The sequence below is a fragment of the Adelges cooleyi genome, unplaced genomic scaffold (assembly GCF_023614345.1).
Source record: "Adelges cooleyi isolate 19-005CV unplaced genomic scaffold, UGA_ACOO_1.1 ACOO_flye_CR_arks_rails_tigmint_CR_PRNA_9, whole genome shotgun sequence".
In the NCBI taxonomy this organism is placed as follows: Eukaryota; Metazoa; Arthropoda; class Insecta; order Hemiptera; family Adelgidae; genus Adelges; species Adelges cooleyi.
The window spans coordinates 17379185-17405992 of record NW_026096579.1 but is presented as its reverse complement, the minus strand read 5'-3'; the positions used below and the strand labels follow the sequence as shown (position 1 = coordinate 17405992).

Genomic DNA, 26808 nt, shown 5'->3' with positions numbered 1-26808 from the left:
GACCAACCGCAACCGTGAATTAATTTGCACATAAACGACATTATGTCTACAGTCGTCCAACGTTAACAGCGTTGTGATACAGTATGTTCTTCGGCATACATACATGACAACCGGTTCGTCATCATCAGTTCGGGTACTGTCCGCAATTTTTTTGTTTTTTTTTGTTTTCTCACTTTTCCAAAACTGTAGTGGCATACATAGTGGTTACTTTCCGAGTGTGTGTGTGTGTGGTGTTTTATTTTTTTTGAAATTATTTTCCATGTGTGTCGGTGCCTGGATTTGTTCCTCAACACTGCTGCCGGCCGATTATTTAACGCTGTTTAATTATGAAATTATACAGACAATAGTCAACTGGAAACGTTAATTACACAGTAAATATTTATAACAAACTACACTAGTATAAATATTATTCTTATTATTATTATGCACCTATTGGCTATGGTGAAATTCAGCAGCGAGGCTACTGGACACACAATCTAAAATTAAGAAAAGAGAGGGGATTTTCTACATAATATTTAGGCATATGAAATACTTTTATTATTCATATATCATACGTATTTTTCAACACAAAAAAGTTCAATGTTGGCAGTTGGGCGTAATGCTTGGCTTTAAGCCGTTTACACAAACTAATTTATATTTACTATAATGTATAAAATTAGGTTTATGATACTGGTCGAAATAAAATGTTTACATTACAATATTATGGAACGTTAATTGTAACAAAATGCGGTCAAAATGCATAGGCCATATTGTCCGTGAAATAAACGCATTTTTAAGAAAATGGTGCTATTGTACTCGCCCAGTTGGCTACAGTTATCTCACTACAACTTCAAAAAGTTTACATTTATTTAAGTATAAAATGTTTTAATTGTTTGTTTGTATAAACTTATTACCGCGTTTATGTTCGACCATAAATGCGGTCGAACAATTGAGGAAAACTAAATGGGACAAATAAAAAAAATTTTCGTTAATTTATCTTTACAACGTATTAACATTTTTATAATATTTATAACAAGGTAACTTATTAAAATAATACTAGTAATAGTATTATTAATTATTTTACACTATGACCCTACTAAATTTTCAATCTTAAAATACTTTTGTGAACATTTTGAAAAATGAACTACCTATTTAATATTTTACTGTACTATGTGAGCTTTATTAAGAGTAAGATAAACTTTATTTATTAATTGAACTCTTTACTAGAGCACGAATTGTATCACAAGATCTATACAAAGTTATTGATGAAAATTAAACTGTTAAACTACATAATTTTAAAAAAAATGTTCAGCAATAATTATTGTAATCTACAACAATTATTATATATGAATGTTTAATTTGGTTGGAAACTATGGTGGTCACCCATCTAGGAATAGCTAACTTAACTTTTATTAAAAAAAGGTTTCAAAAAACCATTTTTTTTTTAACTAATAAAATAAAATCATCTGATAATAAATCCTTTTTGTCATACGGCACATTTATTTAATCGTTGTCACCTTAAACCCCTTTTGATATTTTTTTAAGTTTTATCACATTGCTCTTTCAGTTTTCAACCCTATTCCAGTAAAAAGTACACGCGGAATGTAGTTTATGCTGTTTTTCTTGGTGCTAAATTAATAATGAAGTCATAAAATTAGAAAGCAACTCTTCGAATTGATTGTCGATGAAGGTCAATCCAAAACAAACTCTATAACTGCGTACATATCATAACAATATATTGTACCTAATATTGAATGACGTGGATAAAATATTAAATCGAGTACTTATTGCTTAAGTATGTATTTATATATCATATTGTACATAGATACAAACAAATACAATTATAAGAAAACTCAAATGTTTAATCATAAATATTAGAATTTACATATACTACAGACGATGCCGAATTCGCCGAGTATAATTTTGTGCATTGGACATATAATATTATTTGATTTTAATTGACTAAAACTTGTAACCGCTCTCTTTATTTTATGAGATTATCTGAAGTAAATGTCGTTAATTGTAAATTTTCAAAGTTTTCTCAGTTTTTTAAAAATATAATTATTCTTCTTTAAAACTTGTTTACCTATTGTTATAAAAGCCGTCGCTATTATCGCAATTCGTCGTCTTTTAATTTATTTACCAACCCCAATTAGTTTCCATGGCAACCAATGAAGTTTTGTTTCTTCGTGAAAACGACCAGGTCAAAAATGATAATTTATTCTTAGCCATCCCGGAGCATACTTTAGCTCTAAAAAAAAAATAACGCTTGTCGGGTCGCACATTTTTTAACCAAAAAGTTCATGATCAGTATCGCCTAATAACATTGTTATCTCTTCAAACAGCAAAAATGGTCCAAATGTGTTCTGACAAGATTATACGACAGCTATCGAAATGATTAATTATTTAACTGTAATCAAATCTATGAGTGTTGGAATTCATTTATTTTTGTCGGCATGATATCATAAAAACACTAAAAAGATTTTTATTGTTCACAATCTTAATCGATAAAACAAAATCATTTGTATGGTTCAAACATAGAACATTCTATCCTTCCAAGATTTTGACACGTTCAAGTTTTGCGAAAATAGCTAAACAATTATTCCACGTACAAAAAAAGTGTAAGCTTGAAAATCCGGATTTTCACAAAAAAAAACGCTATTTAAGCTACTTGAAAATCATATATAAGTGTTAAATAATTTTACAATATAAAGCTTTGTACCTAAGTAAATATGTATTGACAAATATGTAAAAATAAAACAAAACGCTTTTTGGTGTTTTTGTTATTTCGGATTTGTTTAATTCCGAAAATTCAAAATCCGAAAGCATTTTATAGACAAAGTTAAGAGTTTTTTTTTTACATTTTTACCAACAAATTTTTCTTAGGTACACATCTTTCTATTGTAATAGTATTTAATATTTATACGATTTTCTAGTGGCTTATTAAATAGCGTTTTTTGAAAAATCCGGATTTTCGGATTCCCATCACTAACAGCTTCACTAGATACTAAAAATAGCAAAGCTAGTATTATTATTCAAACTCAACAGTTAACTAATTATTACTAATCATACTCTGTGTTGAGATGATATTGTATTTTAGATCGTTGTGAACTCATTATCCGGATAGAAATCGGCAAAAACATTTTTTCTTTTATATTAATGATTATTATTGTTGAAATTATTAGCGTAATAATCTAGATTTAAGATGGCTCCGGGGCTCGAAGTTAAATTTAATTAATATTTTAAAATCTTAAATAATTTTTTTTTGTAAAAATATAATAAAAAAATCATTACTATAAAAACAACATTGAATCTTATTATTAAAATACCAATCTGCCACAGATGATCAGTATATTATTGTTCTAGTATTATCAGTATTATTGTTTTTAATATTTTATATGATAGATTTTTTTTTCTCTAGTTGCGAAAACCGCATTTTAATCGATTTTAAAAGGATCGTCGTTACACTATGAGAACATATTATTGTTGTAGAGTCAACGTATATCCCATTGTAGTAGTCTTCTTGTTGAGAACTGATAAGTTTCTGATCTGTCAACGATAAAAAGTTTAATAGCGAACAGTCATTAATCAAACAGTTATTTGATGAATGATGGATATCATCATCATTTGCTTATACCCGGGTATTCTCGTTCAAGAAAGCTGTGTCATCACACATCATAAGCGTTCATTGTGTTTACTACAATCAAAACTCGTAGTATTATTTTGTACACTGAAAACGGCAGGCGGTCATGTCCTCTCTGCGCATATTTATTTTCATTGTATCGATATTTATGTATTACATTTGTTTTTCTATAACGCAGGTCCGAAATAAAGATGTTTGAGGGCCCCTAAGGACTATAAAATTAATTTCTTTTAACAGTTTCAGCTGATTGTATTTCTAGAATTGGTAAAAAAAATTACAGAAGTATAGTTAATATATGTAATACATCTATAACGAAAAATGTATTGATTTCGTTGTATGTATTATTCTCACAAAAAACTCAAAACTGCATTCATGATTTTTCATAGTTAAGTATGTAACCTATCAACTTAAATATTCTTAGTCCCTAAGTATTTGATCAATATATCATATGTAACCCTCATATACATATTTTCATTTGTGGATTCATTATTCTAACTTTAAAAGTGTTCATGTTATCTTGTTAACAATCCAAATATGTAACATATAAGCCTGTTTAAGTAAATGAGTCTGTTCGCACAAAATTAAGTATAAAATAGATTACACTTTCGATCATTGTGATAGATACTAATATACTATATTATTTTTTTAGCTTCATTTCAAAGCTGAAAAATGACGTCATTAAACGCAATTTTATAAGCCCCATTGTGGAGTTCTTTTTTCTACACATTTAATTTACATAAAAGATAAAACTTTATTGGTAGTGTACAAAAATAATAAAAACGATTAAATGCGTGAAATATCCGTCTATAGAAAAAAAACTCATAATACACCGTATAGATTTGTTTAAACAATATTATGCTGAATATGATAAAAAAAAAATTGAATACAATATAAATTTATCATTTCAATTTAAAAAATTTTCCTAGATTTTTAATCTAGGTGTTTAGTAAAAACCATATATTTGCTGAATTATACATTCACTATTTATTAACTTAAGTCTTAGATTACCTTTTAGAAATGAAAATTTTAAATATTTAAGAAAGTTCCCGTTGCGGATCAATTTATTAAGATTTTTTTTAAATAAACGTTCTTACAATCTTTATTTTTATAGAAAAATACGGATTTATCTTCAATATTACGTTTTTTTAAAAATCTGAAAGTAGACCACAAGATTACTAAGTACTAAAGCCTAAATGCTATATTATACCGTTTGGCGTTTGATGAACGCCAACAATTTTTTACAAAGTGGCAAGTGCTGTAACGATCGATTTACTAGGTATATTTAAATGTAATTAATAATTACATATACATTATGTAAATATAAATAAATATAGCAGCACTCGAAATAAAATAATATGGACAGGTATAATAACTGCGATATAAATTGAGGTGAATTAGACTGTGCAGGAGTCAGGGATCGATTTTCAGGTGTCGCGTATTGCAGTTATATACTTATTTTATTTTATTTGTTATTGTTCGCCAATTGGATTTCATTTAAAGATAGTTTTTCATTCGTCTCGTTCAATCCCAAAAATATTCAAATCGAGACACAACCGATACGGTGGCCGGCAATGCCACTCCGTAAAAAATGATTAAATCAAATTTTGTATTATTCCCCCCCCCCTTTATACCTAGGTGGTTATAATGTTTGTGAGAATATAGAACAATAAAATTCACATAATACATAATTTTTAAAAAAATTATTCATGTCGGAATATATTATCCACATTGTTTTAGTTATTGCCAACGAGTCGCGTGTGAGAATAGAACGTTTTTAAAATTTAAGTAAGTTTTTTTTTCAACTTTAAATTATGTACATATCCGTTAAGATAAGTGCATACATGCACACAATGTTTGTTACGCGTTGTGTCACATTGTATGAAATCGGAGGGCAGAATATTAATTATTCCTTGAGTCAGCTGAACAATAAAAATTCGTTTCAAAATCAGTGTTAAAATTTAAGTCTTATTAAAAGAACGATCACTTAGGACTGTATTGGGTTAAGTATGGAATACATTCATAAATTATTATTTATTTATATCTAAAATGGCAAAGCCAATTTTTAACAAATAATAATAATTGATTGGCCATCAGAGAATTACATTTTAAAAACATGCGTATCAGCTAATATACTAAAATATCGTTTATATTGTACACTATACTAATGATAATACTCAAGACAAAAATTGAATAAGTTATGAAGAGTTTTTTTAATAAATGAACACTACCTAGGAGTTTCAAAAAATTACAAGTTTATTTGCCAATACAGTAAAATATTTATGTTTACATCTAAACAATCGGTTGTATTCACATAATATTGTTGTCAACCTTTAAATTTAGTTGCTTAGGACACAAAGTTAGAAACGTTGTCGATGTCAAAACACTTGTGGTATAAATCCTAGTTTTTATCAATTTCATTTTTAAACCAGTCAATTTAATTTTTAATTGGTTGCTCATTTAATTCGTCATCTTTCGTTATCTTTCCGCTTAAACACTGTCCATCGATTCATGTTTTATAAAAACAAACTTATAATTTAATAGTAAAAATTATTAAAAAATTATTTAAAAAATAATAGTAACAAATTTCTAGCTATCGTTATTCGTCATACATATAACGTGGTACGTGCTCTTTTACACTACACATGGACAATTGTAATGCCATTAAAATGACAGGCTGGACACTTATCCGTTCATACTATTAAAACTGGACATGATGGATTATTTTATGTTGAAAAATAATTGCCTATTGGAAATCTTATTTATAAATAACTCGTATTAATTTAATTTGAATAAACCACGATAACGTTCAATGTTCATACAATTGTGACTAGTGCTTTCCAAAAAATAATTACCCGCACAATCATGTCTATAGCATAGTTATAATCAAATAATTGTTAACTGCCATTAATTATTAATAATTTACAGTACCTGATCGTTTGTATAATACAATGTTTGTATTATTAAAGATCTTCGTTAATGTCATAATTCTTAAACATTGGAAAAATGTACAAGGTGATTAAACAAATTATTTTGTGATTAAAATCTATATAAAAGTAGTAGATCATGTGCAAAGTGGTTTTGTAATCTTACTGACCATCGTGACTACTTAGACCTTTCTCAACTAGCAGCAAGAAAGGGTCGAAGGTTTTCATCAATTCAATAAACTTTAACTCTCCGCATGATTCACAATAGTCTGACTTAAAAACAGAAAGTAAAGAAAATCATAGTACCACATAAGGCCAACCTTACTGGAATATTATTACATACTATAGTCTTATAATATTAATATTATTATGTACAATTATTTCATCGTTGTGATAACGTCGTAAGAATGTGCGAAAAGTAGTTACTAGTTTGTAAAACGGCAAAAGTGCATTGTTCTTTGCTAAGGATATTCTTTTGGTTTGAAAACGCATTGAGAATTAATTTTATTAATTTGATCTGTTGCTCTTTCTTATTTTGTTATCATCATTGAAGGACATTTTCTTTTTTAACAGAGACAATAACTCTAATACAATTTATAAACACAATGACCAAAGAAAGGGGTACAGCTTATACAAGTTAGATACTCCGAAACGCAATTATTCATTGATTCAGATATATTTGATTAATATTGTGGTCGTTACAGTTAAACAATAATAATATGCTCTTTTTTAATATTTTATAATACTTCTTATACATATATTTCTGTCAATCGACGCTATTCATTTATTTAGAATAAATATTCATAGTTAATGCGTAAACAATTCAATGTCAAGTTCTGTAGAAAGGTCATTAATCATATCATTATATATACAAATTATGTTATTTAAAAAATATATATATAATATTATATAATAATAAATTATGTGGGTGTATAATTTAAATACAATTATTTTAGCAGAATGTGTTGAAATGAAAAAAAAAATGTATAAATAGTAAATGACCTTCATTACTATATAAATCAGGATAGATCTCGGGAATAATTTGTACTTTATCGTCATTAAAAAAAACTCAAACAATACATTTTTTCATCCTATTGTTTGATATTATTTTAGCCAACTAGTGCACACCTACCACAAAGACAAACACGCATTCTATATATTGGCACAATAGTCCACAATAATTTCAGTTTTATTTTTAAAAAATGCATACTATATTTCCTGTGATTTTTTTTTAATTTGGTCATAACTAAAACGGTACGATTTAATTAGACTCATTAATATTGAAGACTTGGAATAGAATTTTATTTAATTTAGTTAATTAAATTTATTTTATAGTTCATAGTAGTGTTATGGTATGCCTCACCTTAGAGAAATATTCTGCACTGCACTTAGTGTAGGGATGTGTAGGTTTTGATGAAATTGGTGTATTCTCCATCTATTTATGAAATCTTTAAGACCGAGTGTGCTAACATAACATAACTTTTTGACCAAAATGACAGACAACATTTTGACTAGTTAAGATGTCCCGATATCAATTCTGTAAAGACTTAGTAACGTTAAAGACAGATTTTTTGTTTTTTTTTTATCTGAAAAAAAATTTTATTTGAATGCTGAACATTGCACTATGATGTAGCTCTTTGGCTTTTAGCTATGATATAAATAGGTCCAAATCCAAAAAGTGATGTATATGTATATATCCCTACCCTTCCTTATATATTTCCACCATTCGATAAATCCGATCGACACGATTTCATTAATAATATAGTCTGTGTGTTCGCTTTGAACTTTTAAGATATGTTCCGTACCATTTGTACCTCAAAATGAAACCACATTAATCAAAAACAACCCACCTATTTAGTTTTTTTTTTTTACTTTGATTCATTTTAAATCACATATTTATGACAACCTATTAGTTTGATATTATATTTCCTTATATAATACATACCAATAGATGAAAACTTGTAGACAGTTGTTGTGACAAATTAAAGTTTTCAAAAGCTTCTAGCATTGTAAATATCTTTACCGATATCGATCTCGTCGTTTAAATGCCACCGTTTGCCTTGTATCCTAGAATGGAAAGTTAAATGACAAGCAGTGTTTCCATATTGGTGTTCAATGTTACATTATTTTATTGCTCTTTACAATCAAACACGATGGTATTAATCGATTTTGTAAATTACTTTTGTTATGAGTATTTTGAAGTATGATTTTGAAAAAAAAAATTTGACATTAGTCATAATGGTGTATATTTACAGTGTTTTTATTGAATTTGTGTTCAGTATAAATTTATTATTTTGTTAATGTTCTGAATGTTGACAGCTAGTGCTTCTTCAATCTTGTTTGGAACTTCATATTGGGTGCGTTTTTCATCGTATTCTTTGCATTCTTCGATTATGTGTTTGATTGTGAGGGGGACTAGGCAAGTCAAATAAATTTGGCAATGCCATATATGAATAGTTTATAATTTATATAGTCACTAGTGTCACCTTTTAATGTTATGCGTGATTTTCCAAAAAAAATAATTAGAAACCCCGTTATTTTGTTTATAAAGAAATCTTCGGGCTAAGGTCAGATAGATGATATCAGAAAAATCAAATATTGTAATATTGCAAAACTTAAAAAAATTAATTTATACTTTACGCACTATTATAGGATAAAAATCTATGATATCGGTTTAATCATCTGTTTATGGTTAATGATTTGATTCTTATACGTTTTTGTAATCCGACTTATTTGTATTTAATTTTTTCTGTAGATCACAGTTGACCCGTGACGAGAAAAAAAACTAAATATTTTGAAACTGTTTTTGTCAAGTTGGTGAAAATTTCGTGTTGATTGAGGTTTGACTTAAACAAACTACGCTATTCGATTTTTGACACAAATATTAGTGATTTTATGATAGATTTTATATTTATTTAAGGTCTTTTACGTCTACTAGAAAATTACCTCGACGCATCCAATTGCTTGTAATATAGTTTTTAATTAATTTCTATTTTTATACTATTCAAACTGAATTCATATTTTGTACTTTTTCACTATAATCTCACTGACCCCCCGTAGACACATTTATGGAATCCCTAGGGGTCCGGTGCACTTAACAATTTCATTTCTCATCGCTGCTTTCAAGGCGCTCAACGAGAATGACGCTTTGTTTTCTAAACTTTCATCAAACTGATTCTCTTAAACACGATATTCTCCTCGCGGTATTTAATCGAAATTAAGCGCAATCCCTTTAATTTTTTTTCTTATCGTGTTTGTTAGTCAATCTAGCTTTTTAGAACATAGGTATAACATTTAACTGGAATATTTCAACACAGAACCTCACAAAACGTGTAATGGGTTTTTTCGACACAACTTAGAAATCGAATTGTTTATTTTAATCGGATTTAAACATGTTCAATTAATGCGAAGCCGAGAAACCTGTTTTTGGATAGTCACCGCCGTCGTATATTTTGCCAAAAAAAGTATGTGGAAAATATTCCTCAACAGTTCCATTAACAATCAATATGTTATCATACTATTTTAAACGTTTTTATGAGTCTCTAGAAGGCATTCATTACCTACCATTTGCAAATAAACTGTTGTCTATACAAACTATTTAAATGGTATTTTTACTTTTCTTATAATAGTTTAGCTAACCAAGTACCAAGTACATGAATCTAAGAACCACTTTAGAAAATCAATGATTTTTTTCAGGCATCTTATTCGTTTTGCCTCACCATATATTTTCATTATGTGTAACCGGACACTATAAATGTGTAACCTAGAAATCAAAGCACGAATGCAGAATATCAACCCATTACCCACTAGTGTATATTTGTTGAAACTTGAGTTGTTTCTGACTGATAACTTCCACGATATCCATTACAAATCTATTATAGATTACATCTAAATACTCATTTAAGCTAAAATATTTTCTGAAAAAGTTATTAAAAATTCCAAACCTAATGGGAAAATTAAAAAAAAATATATTGAATTGTTTTAAAACAATTTTTTTATATAGGTATATACAGATTAGGTTCACTTATTCTCAATTTAAAAATTAATAAAATATATACGTAACCGTTTAAGTTCCAAAAGTTGCTATCAAAAAACTTAAGTTGGGAGGGGGGGTAAAAACAAAAAAAAAATTGTAAAAAATTAAGATCACATTGTATAAAAACAATATTATTTATATTTCATAATTAAAAAATAGTAGCATTTCTTTTTTCTTTTAAGTTTTGATATCCCATTTCTGCCGATTATTTATAACTTTAAACATCGGCAATTTTTTTAAGTACAGTTTATTACCCCACATTCCTTAATAGGCTATTAATAAATATTTTTTTTAAAATATATTTTTAACTCAAATGAACTGGTTCGATTGGATAAAATTTAATGTTGTATTGATTATGATTATAAAATTCTGCCTAGATATTATTATTACGTTTTCTCTCTGTTATAACTTTTTACCTCTAACCATGTAATTAATCAATCCCACAATCTTTCACGTCTTTATTTATAATCTACCCATTATTATTTTCTTCGGTATACCTCAACCTTTAATTCTCTCTACTTAAATCATTCCTTACCCAATTCTTACAAATTCTTTCTTACATATTCTTTCTTAATTGTTTTCGTCTTTCTTAGTCACTCCTAACCTAAGATTAATCGTTCAACACAACATTTCTACATTTATCACTTTCGGCCTTTTATTTATTTTTATCATCTGCATTGTGCTTCTTCGACTTTTTTTAATATTATGATTTATGAATAATGACCGTCAAACGATATTTTGTCCCATTGTTAATTTCGTCAAATTATATTTTGTCTTTTCATCTTTTGTACGCAACAATTAAAGAAAAACAATTGTTGTTTCCCACAACGAATTGTATTATAACATACTTCTGCTAGGAAAATCATTTTGTTTTTTTTTTACCGCACTAACTAATATTGACGTGTGATCGTGACAAACAGTGACCGTGTGTTAAACAAGATTTTGCGTTAAGATAATAAAATAAAAAAGTACAAAAATTATAGTGAAAAGTTTCGCGAAAACACCGACACCGTGTTGACGTACATCCTGGTGATACCATCTAAATGTAGATATATTATTAATAATTATATTATATTGTACTCTCACACTGTATTGTGTAGTATTATAATATCTGTATGGGATACGCAGATATATATTACAACAATACTGATACTTAAGTATGAATATTATGGGTACTATCAGTTGCACATGCGCATGTTTTTATTAACCAACCAGAACAACCCGAAGGTTAAAGTGTGTGTGTGTGGATAAGAACAATTGGAAAGGATAACGGGGCACGCACAGGGGACCTGTTTAATTCTTTTTTTTTTTTTCTTATTATTATTATTGTTCCGGTATGACTTGCGAAATGTAGAGCTTTTTTTTTGCATTCCTATTATAATAATTATTTTACACTTTAAGTACTCACGTCACGTCATCGCTTCGAATGTTACATAACAATTAAATTATAACGTATCGTGACGTATTTAACTCTCATAAGCAAAAAAAAATGTATGTTTTATAGTAACTGTATATACTGTGTAGAGACACCCGGAGTATATAATTAAAAAGTTTCAAAGTTATCCATTCAAAATATCCAAACAATATTAATTCTACAATTTAACTCGTAACATAACATAACATAGACATACTGAATAAAATGATACTGGAAAAAAATTTCTCTTCATCTAATTGTCTGTGACAGAGTGGGTTGTCATACCCAGTAATTAGCTTCAGGAAATTTTGAGATCTATAACTTGAAATATTCAACGTAACGTAGATTCCGATATATTTCCAAAATGGTCTGAATCTCTGTTATGATACTAGTGTATGAGAGTACTTTATGCGGCGATGGACTAACGACCTGTCCCGGACAACGAATTGGTTAAGAAACCATCATCTCATGATGACAGCGTTGGGCCTTAAAAGTATGTTAAGCTGATGATGATGATGATGATGTAGGGTACTTATGAAAATTGTAAGCAATAACATTAATGTTTAAAATTAGTTTGATTAGCACCACGTCTAACACGTATACAACTGTATTTTTATAGGTAACTTTCGAAACACTTTATAAGAATACAAAAAATGATCCATCAAATTTGAGGATATATTTGAAAAACACATTGTAATTTAGTTCTGAATGTAAAAACTATGTTCTACATTATAATACATTTTTTTTTTAAATATTTCAACTTTGAATTTTTGGTCATCTTGACTACTTTATCTTTAATATATTTCTAGTTTCTACAATAAACCTCTTAGGTCATTCTCGAACATACATTTTCTAAACAGTATAACTTTTTTTCACATTATTTTACTTATACTGTCGTTTTAATAAAGTTATTTCGTAACCATATTTTTTTTTTTTGTCAAAAACGGTCGACCTTATGTAGTTATGACCTTAAGTAATAAATCAACTTTATAAGTCACTGTCAGAGTTACTTTTTTTTTTTTTAATACAAAACCAATGAGGAGGAACTGCTAATCACATGCCTTTCAGAGTTACTTAGGTTACCTACTTAGAACTTTCCGATATACATTTTCTTTCATTAAGTAAAAATTATCATTCATACTAACAGTAATTCTTATATTATACCAAAAATATTTTTAAAGTTCTTAATTTGCATGATATATATCATTTTAACAACAACTAACGAGTAAAATTATATTTCAAGAAATCCCGTTATTTAAATAAATTTAATTACCTAACACAGATTCTTTTAAACTTTATTTGATAGTTTTGAGATTCTATATTATGTTATTTATTTTATGGTATTATTAGTTCTACGCCTATATTTCATATTACAACGCTACAGATTTAACAACCCACACTAACGACCAAACCATACGCATTAGCTTCAATTATCGAAGTTAGTGTTACTCGTGTAATTAGATGAAGAATTAAAACAATTTAACGAAATAAGTTGAAAGAAACAGAAACGCAATTTTATAAATAGTGTTGTCTACAGTCTACAAGGCCTTTAACCTCAAGGCTAGTGTTTTAGAGCAATCATTATATTGAAGAAATACTACATTCGCACGAATCATTTGATTTAAAGGAAGCCGAGTTTACTCAATAATAATCTAGTAAGTATCTAATAAGTTAATAATTAATAATGATAATAATTTATTGGCCACAAAATGTTTGTTAAAATTTCACTAATTTATGGTCTTAGAGACGTTATTGTATCCTTAAAACAATTATCATAACGGAATATTGCGATTAACTACAAATAACATTCATTAAGTTTATCATTAACTATAGTCAGTTAATTTGCTCATAATACAACAATAAATGTTTAATAATTAAAGATACTAAAATATTATAAATTGATAATATACAAACACCCACAAAAAGTGTTTTTTACCTAAGGGGGTAAGACTTATTTTAGATTAAAACACTAATTAACAATGACAATTCAAAACAGAGTTAGGTCTATGTAGTAAATAATTGACATCCATTTTACATGTTTCCTCTCCGAACAATCTAATCTTAATTTATTGTTTTTGTGTCTGAATACGACATTACAGCAAAACCATGGATTTTAAAATATACCTAAATTATATAAAAAAAAAAAAATAATGACAACATTTTTTTAATACAATTAAAATAAAATGCAAATTTTGACCCCAATTCCAATGGATTTCGATGACATATATGTATTCCATCGACATTTCCAAAATATATTATATTTATGAGTTAAGACCCTATTTCTATTAAAAATTCTCTCTTTTTTAAATAAATATGAAAAAATATATTTATGTCAAAATTATGGATAATCTATCATCCTAATATCGTTTTATAAAAACGTTTATTATTTTTTGCTTATCCAGCTATTATTTAATAGTAATTTAAAAATGTAACACACCAAACAAATTTTATTGTCATTTCCATGACGATTTAAGTTATATCTTTGAAACGAATGTATGTTGATGAGTAGATAACATACAAATTACTTAAGAGTATGTGAAATTGGGGTTACGTTTGAGGATATATTTTAATATGCCTCATTGTCTCACGGCGTGGGCATTTTCAAAAATAGTTTTTTTAATGTTTAAAAAAAACAGCCTGTTAGTCGTGTACCAATAATATTTTCTGGCTTTAAGGAAATTTTGATGATGTAACACGCACCCCTCACCCACCAAAAGTGGTGAACAGTTAGTAAATGATAATATATTATAAATTATAGTGTAACTCTTGAAAATTACTCTGCACGCCACTGAAGCTTACTATTTATAATTTTTCATTATCCACTTAAATTATTTTGAAAAAGAGACGAACATCGTTACATCATGAATTGTCTTTCTTTTAAACTAATCAATACAAGTATAGTATTTATTAATCGTACACCGATATGGTATTGGAACGGTTGGACGTAAGCTGGTCAGTAATATTGGTTTAAATGTAATAAAAGATTTATTAAAGATCTATTGTAGTCTATGGTCTAGACCACAATTCTAATTTCTAGGTCACATGCGTCTTAAATTTTGTACTACACAAAAGCACAGACAAAATCTAAGTTTTTAGAATTTTAATAATTGTATAATCTGAATTCTTTAAAATAGGTAGCATAATGAAAATCTAAACCTTTATTTTAACCTAAAATTTTTATTTAAATAAAGCTTTTAGGTTTGAACTTTCCAAAGTTCTTAAAATTTGGATTTTGCCCAACTCTGCACCGCTTTTGCCATTGGCAAATTTTGGGAGAGTTGCCTTATTTTCGTAGACGGTGCCCACGGTTTTTATTTTCCTAAATGCCTGACCCAGTTAAGTATTTTTGAGAGTACAAAAAACTCTGTAAAGGCCAAACATTTTCTGAGCTTAAATGAAAATTACCTACTGGGTTTATTTTTGGCCAGCTCCGAGGAGCATGTATTTTTCGAAGTTACTGAACGCAGACGTAGGCAATGCGAAATTTGGCACGTAATTCTCCTTTGCCGCCGCCACCGCCGTCCATCTGACCGACCCTATTCGACTCATTATCTGTACTTCCGCTTGTGTGTGTTTGACTTTTCCTCTTCCTCCCGCCTTCCGCCTATTTTACACACATTATATATAAATATATATGGATTTATCTTTCTCCGTAGTTTCCGCGTCAATGCGTTCATTCAAACAACGTTAGCACTAACAGTATGGGTATAATATACTGATGTTTTATTACCAACCATTACAGTATACAATTAGGTTAGTTTAATCGAATAAGGTATTCTCAAGATTATCTGTTATAGTAAAAATGAGTTAAAGTATTTAAAAAAAAAACAAACAATTATTAATATACTATCAGCCACACAGAAAAAAAGAATCGGTAAATAAAAGACCCGAAGTTTATTAAAAAAAATCGTCATTAAAACATGGTATAATTCAGTTTACTGTTAATCATGCTTTCATTTAATAAAATATATAATATAATATGAAAAGTCTATATTTAACACACGGCATTAAATGACCAAGAGAAGAGCTGTATATGACTAATGTGGTGAACATAACAATAGTTTAGCACTATTTTATTTGTCTAGTTAAATGCAACTAATTATAGATATTTGAAGGTCCAAAACAAAACGCTCAATGTTTTATTGAGCTCTTGTTATCTTTTATAGTTAGATAACAATGAAAACGTCAAGACAACAAAATGTCGAATTGCAATTTTCATTTAGATTAAAGCGCTCACAAACGAGCTGTACTGGTCGAACATATAAGTTTACTCAGCCTATGACCTAGTGAACTAGATCAATACACGAAAACGTGATTACACATGACTGCGTGGAGTCTAATGAATTTGTTGTAAAATCTATAATACACATTTGTTCTTTACATGCTGAGTGTTGGTATCCTATTGTGTTTTGAATCTCGCACAGTAGTTGTAATGTAATTAACACAAACGAAACTTTTCCCAAAAACTTTCAAACGACGTTTATTGCTGCCGTTGCTGTAAAAAAGTATTCAACAACTTTAATGTAACTTTATATTGGATTATTATTCATTATTATTATAGTAAAAGACTCGATGAAATATTATAACATAAAACTTGCAATTAAACTATACTACAAAACGTCTGGGAACGGATTTTAATACAGATAAAACAAAAATAATAAGATTACTGTCACTGCAAAATAACATTATATATTGTCTATATAGTAATTCTATTTACCGGGTTCCGCCTGAAATAGAAATGTATCATATTAATATAATATATATATATTTTTTAATTTTAAGTCAGTGGCAAGTCAAAACTCAATTTATTTTGCTTCGTGCAAATCAAAGTGTAAATTAAAATGTTTGGCAATTCACAAACTGAGAGATTTGACGAAGAAAAAACATTTTTTTTTACCAATATTTTTTTTACCTTACCTGATTTGTTTTTTTAATATTTTTCCTCGACCTATAAGGCTATGAGATTTTACCAGCAAATATCCCCAAGTTGGTCCGTATAGATTTTTAAAATAAACATTATTATACAAACAAATATGATTTTATTTTGTATTAATTGGTATGTAAGTAATCTGGGATTTTTTTTTTTGCAAGTCATTTATAGAGAGACGTCATACGTTATGCGGTATGACATACGAACAAATAGTACTAAAAATTATCAAATTCAGTAAACTACTTTCTAATACCGATTAACACCTCGGTGTACATTTAGATTAATTATTTTTTATTTTTTTTATTTCTAAATTCACAAATTGGTTTATAATACGGTTGCGCGGTGCTGACGAACTGTGGTAAGCCGGCGTTTCGGATAGGCAATTATGATACAAAAGTGTTCAGAAAATTTGTCAAAACTTATTTTGTCAAAACGTATATATTATAATACACGGGGCAATCACGTTATTATCTAAGTGGGGTGTTGTAAACAGTAAAATATATTCAAATACTTTATATGTAACACTTTTTGCAGGCTCCGGGTGACCCAGAAAAATATAGCGGTTATAACCTGTCGGTTCAAAAGGGGCGATTGTCACTTAAAGACACTTTTTCGAAAAATGAGTGTTTGACCTTTTTAAAAAAAATTAACCAAAAAGTGACACATTGGCAGTTTTAGATAATAATTACTTTTAAAGTTACTTGAGGTGAAAATGTTAGGCGCGCCCCTGGGACACAGCAAACAATTTTAGTGGGGCACAGCAGCTCACGACGAGAAGTCTGTTTTAAAGGCATAAAAAATGGAGACCTATATATTTTGTCACGTTGGCGCAATGTCTCGATTTAAAGTTTGAAAATGTGTGCCGCGCAGAAGGGGGGAAAGCGGATGACTTTGAGAAAAATCAATTCTCCACCGTATATAGGTCTTAGGGCTTACACTTTAAGTTTTATTTTGCGTAAACTGACTTGTACAAATTTGATTTGCGCAATTATTTAATTGTGTAAACAAAAATTTAAACAAAAATTTGATTTCTACAAATAATATCTTGTGTGAATTTTCTTTCGCTGCCTAATTAATATAGAACTTTAGCGAGCATAAATAAAGACAGACAATTGTTTGATGTTTGTGCAAGTTTTCAGACTTGAGAAAACAACGCTGTTGTTAATTTTATCTTTATTAAAATGTTATCATATTTTGTTTATATATATTATATACACATATTGATCTAGCGCCTAGAAGCAGCACATATTTATAAGTGTCTTCGTCTATTTGGAAATAGGCTTTAAAGTCGTTGGGTTTATTTGATAAATTGACACGAGAATACTTTTGTCTTTTCAGTGACCATTGTCTTATGGTCATTTTTTTCTTTTTTAACTAACTTACCGAAAAAACTGAAAATAATAGTAACTTGTTAAAAATTATCAGTGCAATGCTATGGACAAAAAACTAAAACGCTGCTAAAGACACCGAAATCTTTGATTCCTATGCAGTTCGCTAGTTTTCAGCTAGCTTAAAAAAAAACCATTACAATATTTTTTATTATGTGTACTATGTACCTATATACTTTAGGTATAAATTGGTCGAAATTTTAGCTTTTTTATATTTTGTAACCGGCGCGCCCTCAAATTTTTTTTTTTATCGTTAAACATGCGAGTAAGCCAAATTTCAACCGAATTAAACAATAAGAACATGTACCGTGAAACTTTCGAAACAACAAGCATAGTGCTCTACTAGCTAAATAACAAAAATATCAGAATCAGTGATTTAAGTTAAAATTGCCTTGGATATGTTTTTATTGGAACTTATATAAAAAATATGTTGTTGGTATTATGATTTAAACATTAGATAATATTATAATTATAAATCCCAAATAAAAATAAAAATCGATTGATTCCAACTAATAGTTTTTAATTGGCCCAAAATACCACAACAAATTGACCCTGAGCTTGTTATTTCTAGTTGGGGTAACACGCCCGGGCTTTCAATGACATTTTCCATTCTATTTTAGTTTTGTCGAAATCCTAGACATATGTCAAGTCCATTTGAAAAAGTTGTTTCAATACTGTTCAGCATTTTGAGCTAATCAAGAGTTATTATTGTTAGTAGTTCTAACATACTATACTCACATGTTTAATGATAATAATGAAATTGAGGGGAAGCCAGTTACAAAATATTATTACACAAAGTTTAATAAGTTTAGACCACTCTAACTACACCTACATTATACAGCAGTCGGAGGACACGGTTTAACATAATTATGAAAAGGTAAAGCCAACGTCCGCTTGGCTGTTTATTTATACTATATAATAGTATAATGTTTGCACGACAACTGCATGGCGCCAGTCAAATATTATATAATACAATTAAATGTACACAATATGCATAACCGTGTTTCGCTAGTGAATAGCATTAGTTTCACAAAACGTCGTTCTCTTAGATGGTAAATTGTATGTTATCGTGTGTTCAATTAGAAAATGCAAACCGAGTACAACAATTACCCACAAATCATAATATGGTCGATGAAAACAATTTTACGGTCGTAATCACGAGTGAGGGAATTAAAAATTGGCCGGTTTCAATTACAAATAATAACCACGACCGATGTGTGTAATAAAATATATTCGTGTTAAGTTGTGCCGTCAACGGGTTTGTTTTCGGTTTTGTATGTTATCACTGTTATCGCTACTATTCAGTCTGTTTTGTATAATATTGTGTCCCATTGCAATAAGATAATTTGCGACAGGCGTTTGTTCAATACCGTGTACTCGTTAAGGAGATAATCGTATTATATTTCCAAACACATACAGATAAAATAAAATGTGTACAGCCCATATACCACATGAGTAATTTGATGATGAGCTTAATTAATTAAAAAAAAGAATGGGTACTGAGTACATTCAATATTACATTGTATACCATTCATTTTCGATTATAAAATCATTAAAACTTAGGGAAATTGAAAAATAATAAATACTATTTTTCTATACAAAATGTCAGCGTTAAACAGCATATAAGTAGTTTTTGAGATTCCTGTATGCATTTAAAATAGTCTAAAGAATATTAATCTAAACAAAAAAAGTTAGAGCAACGTCTAATTTAAACAAACAAAATAAAATAAAGTATAAAAAAGAACGTCAGCAGCAAACCTATAGGAAACTTTAAATAGATTAATTAAGAACATTGTCGTGGAACGATTTTTCGGAGCAGTGTTTTTATGTTGAATAACTTATTAAAAACAAAAAAACCTAATTATTTCAATAAACAGTGAAACTATTCATATTTACTTTATTCGTATTGCTATTAATTTGTATTTTTAATTTTTCATCCTTATTTCATCTACATTAATTATTTTTAGCATGTCACTAGCGACTACAACTGTGATTAAGTCATTATCTTTAATTTTGTGTGGATATACTTATTTACACTTATGTACGTTAAAACTGCTCAGCTCTCCAGAAAAGTGCAACTCCTGAGATATGTATGTGTAGAAAAAATTCTAATTAGCATAGTAGTATAAGTCGAGTATGAAAAATGTTAAATCTGAAATTTTACTCTTGACATATCTAGTGTGATCCTACAACTTAACATTTTTTTTTTCTTTTTAAGAAAATCTACAAACTTATATTTAACACTATTTTAATAGTAATTTTAATAACTTTTTTGAAAACGTTATTTAAAAAGTATAATTTCATTACACTGGAACCTGTATGTAATGATATGTAATGACACTATTTAATGGTGGTGTAATGAGTAATTATTGTAATTGTATTACATTTTAAATGTAAATCTATTATGTTGATTGCACATAAATTATTATTGATTATTGAATTTTTTGTTTTTGTTTTTTTTTATGTTTTCTTGATACCGATAAAAGACTGTGACGGTGTTAGTAGGGAGCTACTGTGACTCGTCCCATATGGCCACCGTGGGTACCACCGATGTAGCAGCAGCGACAGCGACAGTGGACTCAGCGATGGACATCCGACCGACAGAGCCCAAAGTCGAGCGACACGTGAGCGTTCCGCAAATGAGCTCGAAGCCGCGCACACAGGAAATGATGAGCCGGCCGTCGACCAAAGATCTGATGGCCGTGGAACAGCACGGCAATCGTGGGACGGCGGCGGACAAGGCGCAATGGCCGTTTGGCGGCCGACGTTCGCCAGTCACTTCTGGCAGCAGCGGGTTCAAGGTTAAGCCGAGATATTCGTTCAGGACCACCGCCAGGCGGATCAGACAACAGCAGTCAGCTATCGACGCACTGACCCGGAACAGCCAAATGTTGAACATGCAGGACAGCAGCAGCAGTCTTCCCAGACAGCTACTACTAAGGGTGAGCCCCCCCCCTCCACTTAATCACCCTGCGAAGCGGTAACGACTGTGGGTGATTTCAATAGGTACCTAACTTGTGTTGGGGATGTGATTCAAACTGTCCGGCGTTGGGCGAAATGTAATCTAATTAATCATTACGATCAATAATTGTAATTAGCAATCATAACGTTAGATTAATGTAATCGGCAGTCAGTAAATTTATGATCATACTGCGTATACGTTATAATTGCAGTATAATAATTTAATCGTTATCATGATGACATACGGGAACCCTAAAATCCAAAGGGGATTTAAATGCATTTAAAAAAAATCGTTCACTAAAAATGTTTGAAAATTAATTACGCCATATCATAACGTCTATTAATTAAACTTCTATATCTCTAACAACGTGTAGGATGTTATTAGATAAATATTACAATACATAACTGACTTTCTCCAAAGAATATATCCCTTGAATATTCTCGTTTATGATTAAAGCTTACCCAATTTTTAAATAGAGATTACTTAATAAGTTATTTTAAAAAAAAAATTAACGCATTACTTGAATATCCAATTATAAATAAGTAATGGTAGTCGTAGGTATCAACATTTTTAGAATGTGATATTATTAAAAAATGTATTTATTATCTTCCTTAAAAATATATTATACATATCACTATAGGCGTTGTATAACTTTAATAGCACAGAAAATACTTAACGGAGTTGACCTAAATAAAGTAAGACTATTCCACATGAGCATATTATAATATGTAATTACATTTTTTTCTAGAATTCTTACTGCGACGGGTAAGAATGGACTAGACTGGGTACAACCGATTGTGTTCATTTTTCTTTCTATGGATGATTTATCCCGAAATATCTCTTCCCTTTCCTTATGAATGTACGCCACCGGGACAACCTATTTAGTCTGAATCGTGTCAATTGGCTGTACGAGAAATATATTTTACAAATTAGAATTTTCGATTATATTTGCTGTTGTTGTTGTCGTCAGCATTTAAATATTTATAATCAATCATGCCGAACGTCAGTTGCGACAATTGGTCGGTTACCTAGTATGTGAATAAATACATAATTTGGATTTAAACTAGAAAACTGTTTGTAGCTGTAGCTTTTCTACATTTTTTCAAATTGAGAAAAACGCAGTTATCTTTTAAGCCATTTTTTTTCTTACTAAGAAGCAAAACGACAAAATTATTATCTCGAGGAGTAAGTCTCCTCGATTTGATCAAACTGATATCCATGGTAAATCTATAATAGTTTATTGATTTATGCGCATAATATACAGCCTACTGGTAAGTACAGTCCTGGAAAAAAACTAGAGATTTATCTAAAGTGCACCAAACACATTTGGTGCACTTTAGATAGGATAAACTATAAGAAAGCAGCATCGATAGGTACACTAAAAATAATATTATACCGACAAAATTGGAAAAACATCTTTAGAAAAATAATCGGTAAATCGATTTGAAAAATTACAAAACAAATATTTTTGCACGTTTCCTAGATTTCAACAAACCCATCATAATATATTCTTCCTGTATAATATATTATTTTAATCGAGACTAAAAAAATATGGACAAATAAAATAATTGACAGTTATTTTTTTTTATACACGTACACGAGGAAGGCGAGTTGGCAAAACACCAAAATTAATAATCCTCCGCAATAACATGCACGTATTGATATTTATACATTTTTTTTTATTTAAAATATTACAATAAATATATATATATATATATATTTTTTTTTTTACATTTACATAAAACGTACAGATATTCGGATTTCCGTCAAAACCCTTTTGTTCACGGTCGCCACTTCTTGTATTTTTCACGATCATCATCATAATAATATATTAGTATAATAAGCCTCAGCTGTGGGTTTACAGGAAATCTACCGTAAACGGCTGTACATAAGCAGTATCGCAGCAGCTATCTTAACCGCCTTGGCGACTGCAATGAAATATCATAATATGATCATTTTCAGACACTTGTCCGCTCAGTCGTTAACCTGACTTGATAGAGACAGATAGGAAAATATGCGACCGTATTAATAACTAAAAAAAAAAAAATGTAACTGCGCGTTCGGTTCGAGTACTTTTTAGTGGCCGTTATTAATATTATTATTTTATTTATTTATTTATTTTAATCTGTTCGACATGACCGACTCGGTAATTTTACAACAGGTGAAATATACAAAATATACACATAACGTAATAATAAGAAAATATTGTTTTTTTTTTTTTAGGAAAACTCTCGTCAGCCTTTGAGCAGATACCAGAGCCTGCAACCCGGCATTTTGTTCTATTCGTCGTCGGGAAGCGAAAACAGCCTGGGACGCGAAAGGTCCAGAACTATAAGCAGTTACCCCAAGGGATCGCCGACCGGTTAGTAACTGTCCATAAGTATAATATACTTTAAAAACCACCAAAATATTTAACACACACACATGATTTATGTGCTAAAAACAACTTATATATTACTTACATAATTCCCATATACTATATACTAAAGAGGACGCCACACCGACCATTTCTAAGGAGTAAAGTATAGGCAATTTTTCGAAAAATCTTAATTTAGTGTTTGAACTATAATGCATACTTATAAATACAATAATGAGGATACTTTGTTGATTGCCATTTTTTTTTTTTTGTCAGACAATCACAGACATTTCTATAGGATAAATTACAATTTTTTCCCTTCAAAACTGCTTTGCGCGAATTAATTTTTCTCAGGCTTCATATACAGTTAAGGAAAGAAATTCATACATATTATTTATGATAAAATTATCTGTGTTCCATCGTCCGTATTTTTTCGATATACCTAATACAACCAACGCTATAACATTTTTAAAAAATTCCTTTCTTAATTAATTAATTATTCATTAACTGGTTGAAATATTAAAAAAAGGGCGATGGTAGAACACAGACAATGTTGTTTTCTATATTATGGGAAAATTTGGTTTCTTAGTTTTGATTATAGCCTTTGAAAAATTAATACGCGCAAGGCGGGTTTTTTGAAGAAAATAACGGGTGTCCTCTTGATGCATTTAAACTATATGAAGAGCAAGAGTACTTATAACTAAGTACTCAACTATAGTAGGAGTATTGTACAGTATGTTAAAAATCTTCAATTAAATACAATACAGTAATTATTCTGTTTTCATATGAACTTGTGTATAATTATAGTAGTTTAAATAGATAAACAAATCTGCGAAATTACAATACAACGCTGCACACGAATTGTGTTTTTTATTATTATAAAATAATGGTGTACCGTTGGCGTTATACTTGAAAAAAGGTGAACAGTTATAAGAGAAAAACAATTTAGTTATAAATATAACAAACAAATTGTACACATTTAATTGGGCAAACCGCCATCGCTGCAGGCGCTCTTGCATAAATGCGCGGTGTGTAATAATTTTAATACTTATTAATTTTCTCGTTGAACTAGGCACACCAGGCACACCGTTGGGATCGCAGTTTTCGTTGGTCACGCCTAGCACGTGTTGCTGTCAACACATGATCAACCACTGCAATGGTGGTAAGATGATGATGGAAAACAACAATAGTATGTGGCACCATAATTCTTCCAAGCACGGCATGGTGAGTGCAAACGCATTTGTACACATTTTATGTTATTTCTTCCGACCGTTACACGCAATTTTGTGGATATTAATCGGCATTCGAGCACTCCGTATGCATCATAATCATTTATTCTCATATTTTAATAAAGTCGTTCAATATTACATAAGCTTCAACACATATTCATATCGTTCAATATTGTTATATTGTACTCTGTTTAGGGCAACAACACGGGCCCGACCGATTCCAACGGAGAACCTTACGAAGACACCGACGGACTAACGTGGAGGCAATTGCATATGAGCAGAGCAAAACTCAAAGCCACCGCCACCACCTCCGAACTGTTATCCGGATTCGCAATGGTAAGCTTCTCACGGTGGTACAGACTACAGAGCGAAAGAGAGATCTCTGTTCTGTTGTTTTAACTGATATGAGTTGTGCACATTTTTCCAAATCGTATTATAGCTCACTTTACCTACAGACTACAACAGTACATTTCTATGTATTTTACTTACATATTCTCGTTTGGACAGACTGTAAGCTGATTAATAATTGTAATAAACTCTTAAAAAATAAATGAACGATTGTTGATTGAAATTTAATCAAAATTAGTCGTTTGTAATAAATATTGTAGTTCAATCATATAGCAATCAATATTTTACAACTCATATTGTATATACAATATAATGTATGTCACTATGTCATACAAGCTAATCGTGATGTTCCTTGCTCAGGTGGCCATGGTGGAACTACAGATCAACGAACCGACTATGGTGCCCGAATGGCTGTTTATCATGTTCGCGGTGTGCACGACCGTGTTGGTGGCAGTGCACATATTCGCGTTGATGATCAGCACGTACCTGCTGCCGAACGTGGACGCCATCAGCAAGCTGCAGAGCACCAGACTGATACACGAGTCGCCGCACGAGCGCATGCGTGGCTTCGTCGAGCTGGCCTGGGCGTTCTCCACGGTCCTCGGGCTGTTCCTGTTCCTGGTCGAGGTGGCCATACTGTGTTGGGTGAAATTCTGGGACCACTCGGTCCGGGCCGCGATGGCCGCGACCATCGTCGTCATACCGGTGTTGGTCATATTCTTGTTCTTCGTGTTCTATTTTTACAGGAACATCGTGGTGTACAAGTGCAAGTCCACCGTGTCCGACATCAAAGAACTGGAGGCGATCAAAAAGAAACTGGACGCCGCTTCGAACGTCTGACGCCCTCGGTCGGCCGTCGGTGTTTGAAACCAATTATACAGAAACCATTTGTGTTAAAACCATTTTTATTAAAATGATTTTGTTTTTTGTGCCCACTTAGAAATTAATAATTAATATTTAAGAACTCGCATAAAATATATTCTGTCGTACCGTTTAAATTGGTTTCCTAATATATTAATTATATTATTATTATTTATAGTAGTTCAACATTTTTATAATATTTTGTAATATTTCTCGTTCGTCACCTACACGACTAAATGTTACTTATTTGTTATGTTATTATTTTTTTTTAAATTATTTATTGGAAACAAAAAACAACATCAGAACGGTCCAAGGTTGTGTACTTGGATTATTAAACGCACAAAATAATATTTTGTTTTTATTGTTACGCTTGAACCCATACAAACGGTAGATCTGTAGATCAATTCATACTGTTGCTATATAGAAAAATATAGAACAACGAAATAGTCAATAAATAATACACGACTGTATTCAAATTTAAATATCCATCAATGATGCCTTTGATAACAGCTGTAATAATTAAAATTATAGATAGTCAATGTTACGTAGGTAATTAAGGGTTTTATATTTCTCTGTTAAATAGTAATTCGGAAAAAGTTTTAAAAAATCGAATTGCACAAAAGTGTTAAAAATAAGTTTCAAATTACATTTTTAAACTTATAGAAATCGAGTTTAATCGATAGGTCGAGTCACGGATGCTTTCTCGCGTTCCATAGTTGTTTTTCCCACTTGCCTACA

The 26808-nt window shown here is 30.0% G+C and overlaps 1 protein-coding gene across 6 annotated transcripts; it reads left to right on the top strand.

Annotated features, from left to right (window-relative positions):
- Nucleotides 1-83: 83 nt before the first annotated feature.
- LOC126846463 (calcium release-activated calcium channel protein 1-like) lies at nt 84-26437 on the top strand. 6 transcript variants are annotated; one of them, XM_050585876.1, is made up of 6 exons: nt 84-371; nt 20820-21256; nt 23500-23638; nt 24705-24856; nt 25057-25197; nt 25570-26437. In XM_050585876.1, the coding sequence occupies exons 2-6, from the start codon at nt 20843-20845 to the stop codon at nt 26047-26049; spliced, it is 1326 nt and encodes a 441-aa protein (XP_050441833.1). In that variant the 5' UTR covers nt 84-371; nt 20820-20842; the 3' UTR covers nt 26050-26437. The 6 variants fall into 6 exon arrangements, with proteins under 6 accessions (XP_050441833.1, XP_050441832.1, XP_050441830.1 ...); XM_050585875.1 differs by having other exon boundaries at nt 20817-21256; XM_050585873.1 differs by having other exon boundaries at nt 20801-21256.
- The last annotated feature ends 371 nt before the right edge of the window (nt 26438-26808 follow it).